Raw genomic sequence first — 15,839 nt, forward strand, 5'->3', positions numbered from 1 at the left:
TAATATTTTTTTTAAAATGATTACTATTTGTTATTTACTAATAAGTGACTTGCATAGTTAAAGTTAATGGCTGCTTACAAATATATTGTTTTTGCATATATATATATATATTTTTTTGAGAAACAAGACTTTGCATTTCAATCAATTAGGCCAATAAAGTCGGCCTCTAATACAGAGGTAATATCTGGTGGTACATCTTCCATCCAGACTTAATAATGGGAAATAGAGTTTGCTCTCTTTGCTAAAGCATGAGCTACAGTATTACAATGCCTGTGAACATGGGAATAATGTATCTCTGAGAAACAAGAGGCAAGATACTGTATGTCCTGAACTAAATGACCAAAATGGGATAAAGTGTACGAATTGTTTTGGAGGGCTGTGATGAGAACTTGCGAGTCTCCTTCAAGAATCACTCGATCAAAACCTGTCTCCAAAGCCAAAAGTAAAGCTCTCTTGGCTGCCATTGCTTCAACCTCAATGGCTGTGAAGGGAAGCGTAGCTCTTTCGGTGAGTGAGACCATAGCTTGACCCTTGGAGTTCCTAAGAATCACGCCCAGTCCAGCACACTGCTCTGCTGCAAACAACGCTCTATCAAAGTTCAGTTTGTAAAGTGGACGATCCGAAGGAAGCCATCTCGTTGGTTGGCGTCTCACTGGTATAGTGTGAAATGTATTGTGGAGTGCAAATTCCCGCAACCTTTCCTTGGCTTGATGCAGCACCTGATCAAGGGAAATGACTGCTTTTCCAAGTCTGAGGTTATTTCTTCGGTTCCATAGAGTCCAAATCACCATGGAAAAGAGAGCCGGGTCCCTATTATCTGCAAAAACACAACCGGTTAGATCAATAAAAGTTGCTGCCTGGCGAAGACTGTCGTGATTCCACAGAGAAACTTTGTTCCACAAGTCCGACAGCTTTGGACAATGGAATAGAGCATGGCACACGTCTTCATTGGCTTGCTGACAGCTTTCACACGTACTGCTATTGATGATTTTTCGTTGAACCAGGTTCGTCTTAGTGGGCAAAGAATTTTTTGTTGCTCTCCAAACTAAATTCCTCACCTTACTCGGAACCGGTAAACTCCAAATCGCTTTCCACAGAGGTTTGAGTTGATCAGTATTTGACTGACCTGGTTGCAAGTTCTGAGCTTCGTGCTGCAAAAATTTATATCCAGATTTTACTAAATATTCTCCAGTAGGATTGAAGGGCCAAAAGAGTTGGTCAGGTTGAACCGTGTGACTGAGGGGAATTTTTTTAACCATTTCAGCTTCAAAATTCAGCAGGGTGGTATTAATAACGTCCACTTTCCAGCTTCTATTTTCTTGATCAATGAATGAACTAACCTTAGCATCAGCCAGGCTTGCCACACACGGGGATACCACCTTAGGTGCAAACTTATTGGGAAGCCAACGCTCCCCCCAAATAGCTGCAGATTTTCCATCTCCAATCCGCCAGATTACCCCCCTTTTTATTACTTCTCTGCCTCGTAGAAAACTCTTCCAAGCATAAGATGATGAGCTTGGGTTAGTCGCCTCCATGACTGAACTATGGGGGAAGTATTTAGCCTTAAATACTCTATAGAAGAGCGAACTCTTGTCATGCAGCAGGCGCCAAGTCTGTTTTGCTAACAAGGCGTCGTTAAATTTGGAGAGGTCTTTAAACCCCATCCCCCCTTGAGTCTTTGGCTTGCACAAGTCTTCCCACTTAATCCAATGTATTTTTCAGCTATCTCCTCTTTGGCCTCAAAAAAATTTCCTGATTAAACCTTCTATCTCATGACATAAACCAACAGGTAGTTTAAAGCATGACATTGTATAGGTCGGTAAGGCCTGGGCCATAGCTTTAATTAGAACCTCACGGCCGGCTTGGGAAAGTAGTTTCCCCTCCCACCCTTGCAATTTTTTCCATACTCTTTGTTTAATGTTATCAAAACTCGCCTTCTTTCCTCGGCCTATAAAGGATGGTAGTCCTAAATATTTTTCATATTGTTGGACCACTTGCACCCCTAGAGCACCTTTAATGGAATCTTGCATAGCTTGAGACGTGGATTTGCTAAAAAAGAGTGTGGTTTTTGAGCGATTGATTTGTTGCCCGGATGCTCGCTCATATATGGCTAGGAGTAAGGGTAAGAGAGAGATAGGGACAGTCATAAATCTATTCTTTTGGGGACCAACTTAGGACCAAAATGAAATAATATAGAATTCAAAGTGCACGTGCAAACACATACACATGCATGCTCACATGTAATTATATATGCATTTGAAAAGAACCATTGAATAATTATTTTAAGAAAACTTATAACAAAAATTATGTAATACATTTTTTTTTTCATCAAAAAATTAACAAAAATTGTATATTTGATTAGAAATAACTAAATTAAAATTAATTCTTAATTTGAGATATGTTTTATAGAAAAATTAAAATAAAATTATGTATGTATTCATATCGTATATGTAATATATTTTAACTTATTCATTCATTGTGAGATATGTTTTGTTTTAATGAAGCCTCCTAGGCATGAGGATAAACTACTTAGCCCATTAAGGGTGAAAAGCCCTTGGATTTCCCGGTAATTGGTTCTGGCGGGTGGGGTCAGTTGCCTATAGGAGTTTGATTAATAGTGAGAATTGTTGTACAATATGATCTGTAACGTGCAACTAATCTAAGTGAAGTTCTCCTATGTCATCAAAAAAAAAAAAAAAGTTTTGTTTTAATGAAACTTTTGATTTCTTAAACATTTAAATTTAAAATCTGAAAAAGAAAAAAAAAATAAGGCTTCATTTACGGCTTACAATACTAACAAACTTGAGCAATACACTAAATTATAAAGTTTAACAACAAACTTAGTTGTAGCCTAAGGTTACAACTCTACTCAATATTTATTTACTGAATGTGAATTTTGACAAATCCAATTACATTTTCTTCTTATATCGTCCATACTTACAAATTTTTTAGAAAATCAAAAATCAATAGCTATGTTTTCAAGCAAATATTTAAATTTCAAGTTTTTGTAGTCTAAAATTATGCATAAAAAAAATAAGTTCATTGATCGAATAGTAAACAATATTTGATCGGTATGAAATTTGACATATGCGTTAAGAACTTAAAGAACGTGTATTTCAACGATTAGATTTTGAATATATGTAGTCATGCTAATTTTTTTTAGTAAAAGTTGTAGTTTTAGACTACAATCAAGTTTGCAATCAAACTTTGAATTATGTTAAATCCAAGCATATATGACCCACAAATATCAAAACAATAGTCAATACACAAATCAAGAATCATTTTTAGAGAAAATCATTCCAATCGATATCTAAAAAAACTTACTTATAAAACAAAATCTATTTAAAATTTTATTTTCATTTTATTGACATCTTATGCGACTTTGCACTCGTCTCAAAGATCAACAAACTTAATACTAGAACAATACATTGAAGAAAAAAATTGAGTAGTCAAGAAAACTATGAAAACTTGAAAAAATAATTCGAAAGGTGCATTGTTGAAATTAAGTTGACGAAGCCTAAAACTCCTTGGATAATATTTTATCACTCATATCAAATAGACATTCTACTTTGGATTTGACAATGGATATTCTTTTGCCACATACCTTAAAAGGAATTGTATTAGATTCCTAAAAATAAAAAAGAATTTTTATAATAACCGCTAAAGAATTGTCATGTATTATTTACATAAAAAAAATGAATTTGACTATTTGAGTAGGCTTTTGTAAAAAATTTATAACCTATTGGTAATATTATTATTTTTTAAGGGACACTTAAAAAAAAAAAATCAATAAAAGACTAGTTTTCTTCTTTTTTTTTGGAGGGGGGGGGGTTATTTTTGTTGAAGACCAAACTATTAAAGCTTTTAATTTCGATAAATAAAACAAATACAATTTATAGAGAGAGAGAGAGAGAGAGAGAGAGAGAGAGAGAGAGAGCGATCTTAGCACCTTAACTAGGCCACATTAGATCGTTTATCACAATAGTATGGTCTAAACGGTCCCTTACCACTTCGTGAGACAAGAATGCAGCCCAACCCACTTTATTCCAATAATTTAGGGCCCATCAAAATTAAACGTTGGACTCATGCATTGAGCTTAGGCACAAATGTAAAACTCCATAGATGACTATAACCACCATTGAGGATTTGTGCCCATAAAAGAAAGCGTATCAACGGCTCCCATAACCTCCACTCACTTAAGTCAACAACCAAAACCCAAGAATCTCACTCATGATGGCCTCATCAACATCTATTTAGACCACAACTAAGGTAATGGCTACAATTAAGGAGGAACATACATCGCCAGCAAGCCTTTAAATTCATGGCCCCCCAACCAGAGTCAAGCATGAGTAATCTTTCTACTAAAAAGAGTGCTTTCTCTAGTAAAGATAGTTTTGTATGGAAATTTGACAGCACTATAACCAGAAATGCTTCACAAACTCTTCACACTTCTTTTCTTTTTGATGTGTATGAAATATATAAAATGTAAGAAGGTATATGTAGCTGCTTTATATGATCAGCTGCCGAGAAAGAGGATTAAGCAAAAAGTATAGTAAAAGAAAAGGCAAACACCTTCGCACAAACACAGATTTCTAAACACTTTGAACCAGTTTACTAACATTAGTCCTTCAACTAATAAAGTTTTTGAATAAATAGCTAAACAAAATTTCCCTACATCTTTAAAGTTGAAAACTTAAGAATTAGAACAATATTTGCTCTTGATACATCTCCAATGCCAGAATGACTTTCTCTATGAACAACTTCCGGTGCAACCTATACCTGCATGGTCCAGATTAACATTGAAATCATCAATAAGGGGTCTCACTTTTTGCAACATTTAGAAGCCAAAAGGCTCAGTAATGAGTAAACAATTATATTATGTGAAGACCACATACTTTATTGCAGTGTCAAGTGCCCTACTAGCTTCTGGCATGGAATCTGTTGGTAGTAACATAGAAGATTAATATAAGCTTCAAATGTCTCTTAATTTTAACTTTCAGGCATATTAGTAATCTGCTAGCTATCCAAATAAATTAGAGAGCCAACTCCATCAGATCTCATTTCAAAATGTTAATTTTACCATATGTCATATCAAATGCCAAAAGTACGTATAATCATATTATCAATCCAGTCTTTGAGAGTGGGATTAACATTGAAACCTTACCTAGCAGTTTCTGGTCTTGCTCAGAGTTAGTAGGAAATTCTGCAAGCATTTGTTGGCATTCTTCCTGTAACTCCTTCACAGCTTTCCTTTCCAGGCTTGGGATTGGAGGCACATCCCCATCTGACCAAGTGGGAACCGTTCTTGCTGCTGCTATGACTGCTCCATCAACAAAAGTATCTCCATCATTGGATAGCCGACCTGCTAAAAGTTTTATTTGGATCATTTGGAAGACAAATCTAGGTCTTTAGGTGCTAATGGAGTTTAATATAGACCAAGTTGTGAACAGAAAATTTAGATAATCCATACTGTTATGATAATACTCTTCAGGAAGGCCAGCTATATTGAAGACTGACAAGAATGAATCCAAATGAATACGTGCATTGCCCGAAAACTGGATCACATCCCAAGGATTCTGCAAGCTCAAGCCAGATATAGCTTAGAAAATAATTTCAAAAAGATTACCACAAATAAAAACCAAGTTTTACTTGCAAATATTAACTTCCAAATTATACTAAACAGAGGTGCTATGAAGAGGATGCTCATTCTTCCACCCACAGGCACTCTATTAATCAAGAAGATTATTGCTAGATATTACATTATGAGAAAGTTTATACTTAAAGAATGCGAAAGATACAAAAAGATTACTAATAGTTATTAAATTGTACAGAACATGTGACATGAACATCAGATTCCAGATGAGATATAAAGATAACATTTTCTAAAATTTTATTTAATTGCTAGATTTTCTAGCACCAAACAAAATTAGGTTGTTGCTGTATTTCAAGGTGGTGTCCAGATATTTCACTTAGCCTCCCTTAAAAACTATCAGTAGGCCACCCCCACCCCCTCCCCCCCCCTTTTCTTTTCTTTATTTAAAATTCCCTCACCCCCCCTTTTTTTCATGAAGTATCACCTTTTTGATTTGTATTACTAACTCAACGAGATTAGAACCATCTAAAACAGAAAAAGGAATAGAGCAGAGCTGAAAGCAAATTACCACAGGTGAAGAAAATCCATATCTCTGCATGAGCATGTCATTCTTCAGACCACTAAAGTAATTGATGGTCATCTGTGGAAATTTATGAAATTAGCAGCAGATGGTATAGCATTAAGAAGATATAACTAACCCAAGGTTTTTCTTTCTATCTAACATGAGCGATAAGTAGTTGTGCATATAGAAAATAGCTGATAAAACAAGGAAGAGTAAGAATATTAAAATAAATAACAGAGGTGAAACCAATTCTAATTTAGAAGGTTAACCATAATCTCATCAGTATCATTATGTACAATTTATAGCTTTAAAAGTCCACACTTCTTTGCAACTAGATATTATCAGAATTTCATTATCAAGTTGAATTCATGAGTAGAAATGCTTAAGAAAGATTCTATCAGGAAAAGCAATAATACACTACAAATTCTACAAAGATTCAGAAGCTTAGCAAGAATCACCCTCCCAGATATAAACATGGTGCCATTACAGGTTTCCACTTTCCAGTCCTAAATTTAAGACAAATATATCCTTTACATGCTCTTCACTTGGATAAATTATCCAAAAATGCAAGGACAACAACTTGAGATGTAAATTAACTAAAGTATTATTTTTAGTTAGAACCAAATCACGATTTAATTTCTGTAGTCACTACCATTGCATATTTGACTCAAGTTTTTTTAATGAAAAAAAAAATTCAAAAATCCACCAAGTGCATGCATTCTGGATTTGGTTACGCATTATCATGGAATTAGGATTTGCTATTAATTATAAATAAGATTCAAAATAATCCCTTAATGGAGTATCTCATAAAGCCAAACGCTTGATGATGTAGGAGCAAAGCCAAAATTATTTTAGAATTTATATTTTCAGATTTTTGTATTTATCTTATAGGAAAATTGGATAATTTTAGACTTTTATTTGGATAGGGATTAGATTTGAGATTAGATAGGGATTAGTATTTGAGTTTAGTTAGGATTAGTTTTGGTATGTTGTTATCTTTATCTCTTTTTTCTTTTTCTTTTTCTTTTTTTTTTTTTTTTCCAGTTCTAGCTCTATATAAGAGACTAGTTTATTTGTATTTGAATATAGACGTGATTAACGAAATGGATATTTTCCAATAATTGGGTGTTGATTCCTAATGCCTTAGGTGCTGATGCCTAAGTTTAGCTTGGTGCTGATTCCAAGCAACCCTAAGTACTGATTCTTAGGTTTATCCTTTAATTTTCTTGTTACTTTTAATTGTCCTGCAGTATCAGAGCTAAATCGATTCATCCAAAAAAAAAATTGTCGTGTTTCCCATTTAACCACAGTAACCCATCTGCCTGATATCAAGTCATACAACAGCCAAAACCATCCTGCCACCATCACAAAAATAAATAAATAAATAAAATAAAAATGGAAGCCCAGACCACAGCCAGGTTCTTTTTAAAATTCTTTGTTGAAGCTCTTTATTTTTAGAGAACCATGGTAGTACTCTAACCATTTTATGGGTATAAAAATCAAGACCCATGGATTTTCAAATGTTGGATATTTGAGGTGGGACAGTTCTTTGCACAAGTGCATTTATCAAATGACAAACAAAAGATGTGGCATGCCAAAACGAGAACTGCTGGTAGAGCTTTAGAGTATTGGAATCATTATGAGAGCCTTCACTTTAGATGTCAATGGTCTCAAATTACTTGGGAAAGAATGAAAGAAGATCTTTGTATTGAATATTTTCCACATTATTTTAACAATGATCTACAGCAACCTTCTCATGGAAATTTTCAAGATCAAAGGACAAGTTGAGGCAGTGCAACAATGCTCCGCTCACTCATGAAGTATCTGCCATATGCCAAGACTTAGGAAATCTAATGAACACTGTTGAAGACTTGGCTACTCAAATGAAGGTTGTTCAAGACTTGACTACTCAAATGAAAGGAAAATCAAGTACCATCAGACCTTGATATTGACAAGAAAGTGCAAGAGTCAACCAAAGTTTTAATGTTCATGCAACCAGATGAGTCTACTATAGAGCCTAAACAATAAGAAGCTTCTATACTTGAAGAATCATCCATGGTGCATGCAGATCTATAGTTTGATAGAGTCGAAAAGGTTGATACTCCAATTCCAATCACTGAATTTGTGATTCCAGAAAAGTTTCCTGAGGTGGAATACAAGGTCAATTTATTTGCAACGCTCCCAAAGACAATTCTTAACTGCAACAAGTATTATGTGCCAAAGTTTTCACTTTTCATCCTTCAACGCTTTAAAACTTGAGGTCGAGCTTTTTCCAACCAAGGGGGTATGATGCAGGAGCAAAACCAAAATTATTTTAGAATTTATATTTTCAAACTTTTTTAATTATCTTATAGGAAATTGGATAATTGTAGACTTTTATTTGGATAGGGATTAGTATTTGAGTTTAGTTAGGATTAGTTTTTGTATGTTGTTATCTTTATCTCTTTATTTTCCAGTTCTAGCGACTAGTTTATTAGTATTTGAATATAGACATGATTAACGAGATTTGGATTGGATATATTCCAATAGTTGGGTGTTGATCCTATCGCCTTAGGTGCTGATGCCTAAATTTAGCTTTGTGCTGATTCCAAGCAACCATTCTTTGGTTTATCCTTTAATTTCCTTGTTACTTTTAATTGTCCTGCATCACCTGACCTGAACATTATTCTCCCTTTTTATTTATTTATTAACTTTTGATTTTGTTGCCATGTCCTCACATGAAGGTAACTATTAGGAAGGAAAATAATTAATAAACGTAAGAGTTTGTTATCTGGTTTCTTTAGCTTGGAGAAAATCCTGACAACAGACTAGGACGAGGAAAAGGAAACGCAAGAGAATGACTGGCATTTAGTTTTTCTTTAACTAAGATGGTCCTAAATATATTTTTGTACAGTCAATTACTCTTTTGTGCAATACCATCTGTGCATTTCCACATGCAGAAACATTTAAACTGTACAGAGAATTGATCAATTCAATATTTGATAATCTTAAAAGATATTACCTCATCTCCTTTTTTAATCCGTTGTCCAGCATTTATCATCACCTCAAGCATACGATCCTTAAAACGCCAATGTAAAAAACAATTTGGCTGAAAGGAATGGTTTAGCATGTCTGCAAAAATATGAGCAAGTTTATCAAACATTTATCTAATAACAAAGTAGCCAACTTAACCTATAAATCTAGACAAATAAGTTGGGAAATTTTGAGGTGAAATTTTACTTATATATGGAAAGTTTTGCAAGATTTAAGATTCCAAAAAAGGAAGGAAACAAGCATAACTAGTCCTAAAATGAGTCATGGCACTTCTGACTTTAGAAGTGATGTTAAAACGTTAATTTGCACTCAAATGTTTTCTGCTGCATCTCTCCTGACTTTAGAAGTGACAGGAATTCACCACCAAAAGAAATTAGTCACAACCAGGCACCTTGATTGCGTGCTCTATTTGACACGTGGGATGCTAAAAAAGTGTCCAGCTAAGATCTTCACTATCATATCTTCTTCTTCTTGGAGCTCTCTTGGCCATAAGAGAGGACACATATTTTAATTTTGTAAAGAATCCACAAACTTGTTGGAAAGTGGACCACAGTCTCCAACCAGATCAAGGCTTTAGGCAAAACAAAAACTCTTTTGCAGGTTGTATTCTGATGAAAATTTTCTTGGGAAGTATCTGCTACTAGAATGCAGTATTATGCAGCTCCAAATACAGCTCATACTTTACCACATTAAAATTCACCCAAAAGGCAAGTCTAGCAACTTGTCTATTGCTGACTCGTTAGCTTCATTGTAATATCAATTTCTTCTATCATATCTAATACATTATGTACAAGAAAAAGGTAAGAAAAAGTTCAATCAAGAATCCAAACTAGATTCTAATTGCACTCCATTTTTGTGCCAAGTCCCATTCTAATTATCTCGTTATTTGATATCAAGTTTCTCTAAATTTTAAATACAGTTCAATTAATTGCCAAGTGTCCTTCTGATTATATTATAATTATGTTTCAATTATATTTACTTGCAAATTCATGTGTCTTAACTAATTAACTTCGAAATATAAAAAAACTACATTCGAATTTATCAGAATTTTATATAATACTATGAATGTGTACAGTCTATTACACATTAGGTTGATATATATATACATATATATAAATATATATATATATATATCTCAAATAATCTATCCCCATTGCTAAAGGAATGTAAAAGGTTTAATGCATTCCTTTCAACTGACAAAGTATCATTTCTACATTATTCAACTTACAAAAATAAAAATTGAATTCCCTACACAAGATTACATGATTCTTTATCAAATTAGAAAAAATATATGTATATTCAAATGAAAAAATCTATTCACTAAAGTGAAAACCAATTAATTGTTTTAAACCCTCATAGTTTTATACTTTTATATTTGCAGTATAGTATGATGAGCAAAAGATTAGAGAATATGATTCTAAGAATTTTCGAGGGTATAATCTTACCGGCGTAAGGGATTAGCATACTTGTATCTTGAACTAGTGAGCCAATCCTTAGTTGCATGTTAAAGCATCGTGATTGTACTATACCCACTGCCCAAATAAATCTCTCAGGATCGCGCGCAAGGCGCTTTATTTTAAGGGGTACACCTGAGTGCTGAGTGCAGTTAAACAGGTGCAATATATTATTAAAAATGTCAATGAATAGTGGAGTACATAATGGAAAAGGAAAAATAGAATGCTTCTACGGTATAAGACAGACAGGTTTCTTGGTACCCAGTTCTTTTCCCAAAATTCTAAAGCTCGGTGCTGCTGTTCTCTTATAGTTAAAGCAAGCTCAGGATCTTGAAGCTCCAAAAGTTCCTCCTGTAGCATATATATAGCAATAGGGAAGAGAAACATCGTTAAATAGTGGTTTACTAGAAATGACTGATCAAGAAAAACTACAAAGAACTAACAAACTGACTCTTTGAATAACACTAGGAGAGTAACTACTAGTAAAAACACTTCTTGGGCTCAGTGAAATAGAGCCACTTCATTAATTCAAGTTGATGCTAAATTTATATTATTATGATTTCTACATTTACAACCAAAACAATCCCATTGGCTAGGCACCACGGCATATGCTTGTTTATAGTACTCACTCAGTCATTTATTCTCTTCATCACTCAAAATCAAGAGTATTGCATTCAAATAGAGTCAGATAAAATACATGAGAATCAATAAATGAGGGGGCAAAACAACCAAAAATAAAATCAAAGAACCGTTAGAGATAAAAAGATTATTAGTCTGCAGTCATGCACCTCTGTAGCTAAAAGCAAGCTAGTGCACTCCTCTGCACTAGGTAAAAAGTCACCATACAACTGCCAAAAGTTATCCCCCCGATCAAATGCATATAAAAGAAGACATGCTAACCTCAGGTCCCAATCTGTCTGCCACAAAGAGTTTCCCAATATTAGTAGCCACACACAAAAAAGATAAATAAATAAATAAAGGTTATTAATTGAACATCATTTCAATAACCAAGCAGACTTGTCTGCCTATTGATCAAATTGACATTATATGTTGGGACCAGAGTCTAATAAGAAAATTTAATTCTATAAATGGGTCCAAGAATTAAGCATTCATTTTTGGTATCAAGGAAAACTACAATTACCTCTGGATTGGTCGAGTTGATAATATCAAATATAGGATGACCCATTGGGATAATATCTGGGAAAAACATCCATGGGAGCTTTTGGCTTATGGTTAGCATCAATTCTAGTGGAATTTCCATAATTACCTGCACAACTAAGTAAACTACTTTTACAATGGAATACTAAAAATGTAACTCCAAGATTAACCATGATATAAAAATGTGAAAATAATCGAAAACACAAAATACATATAGTCTTGTAAGTTGTAACAAAATGCAGGAGCAAAAGCAATAACTAGTTATAAACGTGGGTGCACACATAGAAACTCTAATGATTAGCAATTCACCCTGGCTCGGCGAAGTGGTTCAACATCTTTGGATGCATACACTCCAAATCCATCTGGCCCTTCTTTAAAGTCAACTCCATAAGCTCTCATGCTCCTTACATACCCTATCTTATAAAAATCAGGGTCTGCTGACTCCAACTGTTTGAAATACAAAATCACATGTTTAGCAATGATAATAACAGACGAAGAAAAACCCAGACATCAAAAGGGTATGATCAAAACTAAATATCTAAACAACTACACTAATGTTTTTTTACAGAAAATTGGAAAAAATCAAACAGACGTAAAGAAAAACACTGAATTTTTCAATAATATATGTTCTTTGTCTCAACTCAACTTGTGTCTCTGCTTAGTGTCATATATTTTGTTCAGAACCGGTCTCAACCCCAAAAAAAATGAGGCGTTTGTCAGCATAAAATTTAGTCACTAACCCAAAAATTTTAGGCCTAAGGCTTTGTCATTGTAGTATAGCATATGTTCTTTGTTTGCAATGAACATGAAAATTCACTGGTGGTGCAAATAATGTGAGCTAAAAACAATGCAATGTTGGCGCTCACAAATTCAACTTTCTTGTCCCTAAGTTTCTCAGAAATTAAACAGCAAGTAAATGGAGAAAGAAAAGTGAGTGGTGTTTACCTCAGAGGACGATTCTTCTTCAACTTGGGGAGGTTGGAATATGGGATATTGAGAAATCTCAGTGGTTGCTTTAATGGGTCTAATCTGATTTTGGGTGTCAGCAAGAAAAGAGCAACTGGGTCGCGGTGGTGACCATCCATGGTGGAAACTCTTCAACTGCTTTACATAATTTCTAAAATTAGATAGATAAAACAAGCTACATAAATACAGAGAGAGAGAGAGAGTATTGAGACCTTAGGAGTGGAGAGGAACCAGTGGGTGGGATGGTGAAGAGGGAGAGTGGAAGCCATTGAAGAAGTTGAAATTTCAGATACTCCGGTTCAGCGTGTTTTGTGATATGCTGTAACGCAAGTACCCAGTATGAATTTCCGAGAAACATTATCCACTTCACTCACAATAATATATAGAAAAGTTCTTTGTTTATAACTTTATATTGTAAATTCCAATGTAAAAAGTGTACAATATTTACTACTATACAATATAACTATAGACTGTAACTCTTTCCCATTACTTAAAATTTCACACTAATACTATAAGAGTTAAACTCTTTTATAGTGGTACTTTGAGTTAAGTAATGTGTTTAATCTTGATGAAAGAGTGTAATTAAGTATGTGTTTAACAATTAGTTTATTTTTCAAAAAAATAAAATAAAATAAAGTGGTTGTTGTCTCACATTGCTTGAGTATAACTCTTTCCCATTACTTAAAACCCCACTCTACTACTACAAAAGTTAGCCTTTTGTAGTGATACTTTGAGTTAAGTAATGTGTTTGAGTTTTGTGAGAGAGTGTAATTAAGTGTGTGTGTTTAACAATTAGTTTGTTTCTCAAAAAAAAAAATACAATATATATATATATATATATATATAAAGGAAATGCTAATAAATGCCTTTAAAGCATTGGTTAACAATCCATTTTAGGAAAGTTTTGACATCACTTTTATGGAAAATAAAAAAAGCTGTCAAAATATTAATTGTTTTTTTTTTCTTTTCTTATAAAAACTTTTTTTAACTGAATTGTTAACCAATGCCCTAAGAGCATCAACAGTGGGACTTGCAGATGCCATATGCCACTAGTATTTAGCATCTAAGCCTTAAAAGCCCCCAACAACCGGACTTGCAAAATCATCTCATTGCAAAAAAATTTACAATCTTGCTACAGTACCATCTTACATATAAGATGATACTGTAGCAATATTGTATAATAAAAATTAGTTTTTTATTTGTCTAATGTTTCTTCTCTCTCTTCTCTCCTCTCTCTCATTTCATTTCACTTTCTCTCTCCAATTTCTCTCTACTTTGTTCTGCTCTCTCCTCTTCAAACTCGAAACCCATACAATTTCAGCACTTCCTTCCTCTCTATCTCATGTCAATTTGCTATGGATTCTGATGGACTTGTTATGGATTCTGATGGGGTTGCTATGGATTTGTGGGTTTCTATGTTGATCTGGGCGTGAGGGTTATGGGTTGATTTGGGCATGGTGGTGGGCTGGGAGCGGTTGATGGTGGGTTTGGATTAGCGTGGATCGGCGGGCTGCATTTGGATCGGTGGGCTGGGTTTGGATCGGCATGAGGGCTGGGCTTGCTGGTTATTTTTTTTGAATGGGTTTGCTAGTAATGGCTCTGATGGGTTTGAATTGGAGCTTTGATGGCTCCAATAATGATTTTTTTTTTTTTTTTGAATGGGTTGATCGTTGGGTTTGATGGTTTTTTTTTTTTAAATGTAATTTTGGTTTTGGTTTGATGGTGGTGACATTGCTTTAGGGTGGTGGTGTTGTTTGATGGTGGTTTAATTTGGTTTTGGTTTGACAGTGGTGGCGTTAAGCCCATGAGAGACCTTCCTTTTGTAATCTGTGTTTGTTTGAAAAACTGAATTACCCCCAAAAAAAAAACATTGTTATTTTGATATATTTTTTGGAAAAAAAAAATTTATTTAGTAAAAATGTCCAATAATTACACCTAAAAATTAAAATTAATCCATACAAATGCAGAATGGGCTGCATAAGTTCAATAATAAGCACACCCATGGCAACGACATAGACTTTTGTTAGTATGTATTTTTCTAATGACTAAGTTTGGCAACAAAATTAGTTGTAACCTCCTTCTCAAAAAAAAAAAGAAAAAAAAAAACAAACAAACAAAAAACTTAGTTGTAATCTAAGGACTACAAAGCTACTACTTCACTCAATATCTTTTTATTGGATATGAATTTTGGTAAATCAACTATTAGATTTTATTTTTTTTCATATATCCTTCATGCTTGCAAAATTTTCAAGAGATCAAAAATCAATAGTTATGTTATCAATCATATGTTTAAGTTCCAAAATTTTATAGTTTAACATTATACATAAAAAATGAGTTATGGATCAAATAATAAATAACATTTGATTGGCAAATTTGACATGTGTGTTAAGAATAATAATCCAACGATTAGATTTTCAAAATATGTGAAATTGTAGTCTTTGTCCATTTTAAAAATCCCTTGTTTTAATTTATATTTTCCAATTGCTTTTATAATCATTCAAAAACTTCCTCGTGGCGAGGAGAGAAAAAAAAATTGAAGGTAAAACCTCGCTTTTTTTATTTGTTCCCCTATGTAGGAATTTCATTCAATTTGTAGTAATGATAATCTTATCGAATATATATATATATATATATATATATATATATATATATATATGTATGTATGTATGTATGTATTTTGTTGGTGAGATAAACATATTAAGGAGATTCCTTGAATAGTTAATATACCATAGAGAGACGCATTTAACTCAACAGGCTTAAACCCAAAAAAAAACTTCGCCCAATAGGTATGAGTTCAACTATATTGTATTAACTTTTTTTTTTATCATAATTCAATGTGTGACTTCACTCACACGTGTATATCCAACAATATATACTTGCTAAATACAATATGTAAAGATCTACTTAAAATGTAGAAGAATTGAAAAATATTTCCTTTCTCAAAAAAAAAAAAAAAATGAAAAAAATTTCCATTTTTTATATCCCTATATTAAATTTATTTAATATATTATTAATTTTGGATAATAGCTCTTACATGTTCATGCAAATGACATTTAAATCCTTGCGAGTTCAG

The 15,839-nt window shown here is 33.4% G+C and overlaps 1 protein-coding gene across 4 annotated transcripts; it reads right to left on the bottom strand.

The window, feature by feature from the left end:
- Positions 1-4,573: 4,573 nt before the first annotated feature.
- Positions 4,574-13,137, bottom strand: LOC126706848 (protein PLASTID TRANSCRIPTIONALLY ACTIVE 14). 4 transcript variants are annotated; one of them, XM_050406416.1, is made up of 13 exons: positions 12,979-13,137; positions 12,746-12,901; positions 12,110-12,247; positions 11,784-11,909; positions 11,431-11,559; positions 10,904-10,993; positions 10,634-10,784; positions 9,157-9,266; positions 6,162-6,233; positions 5,471-5,576; positions 5,165-5,362; positions 4,896-4,938; positions 4,574-4,779 (listed from the first exon to the last, which is right to left on the bottom strand). In XM_050406416.1, exons 1-13 carry the CDS (start codon positions 13,033-13,035, stop codon positions 4,701-4,703), a joined length of 1,455 nt encoding a protein of 484 aa, XP_050262373.1. In that variant the 5' UTR covers positions 13,036-13,137; the 3' UTR covers positions 4,574-4,700. The 4 variants fall into 4 exon arrangements, with proteins under 4 accessions (XP_050262373.1, XP_050262370.1, XP_050262371.1 ...); XM_050406413.1 differs by having other exon boundaries at positions 5,165-5,365; XM_050406414.1 differs by having other exon boundaries at positions 12,746-12,904; positions 12,979-13,130.
- Positions 13,138-15,839: the final 2,702 nt, after the last annotated feature.

Source organism: Quercus robur, chromosome 11 (assembly GCF_932294415.1).
Source record: "Quercus robur chromosome 11, dhQueRobu3.1, whole genome shotgun sequence".
NCBI classification, from domain to species: Eukaryota; Viridiplantae; Streptophyta; class Magnoliopsida; order Fagales; family Fagaceae; genus Quercus; species Quercus robur.

Bases quoted from the DNA above. Each gene is read 5' to 3' on its own strand.
- LOC126706848 (XM_050406412.1), bottom strand. From the start codon at position 13,035: ATGGCTTCCACTCTCCCTCTTCACCATCCCACCCACTGGTTCCTCTCC. The intron at 10,994-11,430 runs GTGCATGACTGC...TATATGCTACAG, and splicing joins GCTTGCTTTTAGCTACAGAG to GAGGAACTTTTGGAGCTTCA. The intron at 4,780-4,895 runs GTATGTGGTCTT...TGGACCATGCAG, and splicing joins GCACTTGACACTGCAATAAA to GTATAGGTTGCACCGGAAGT.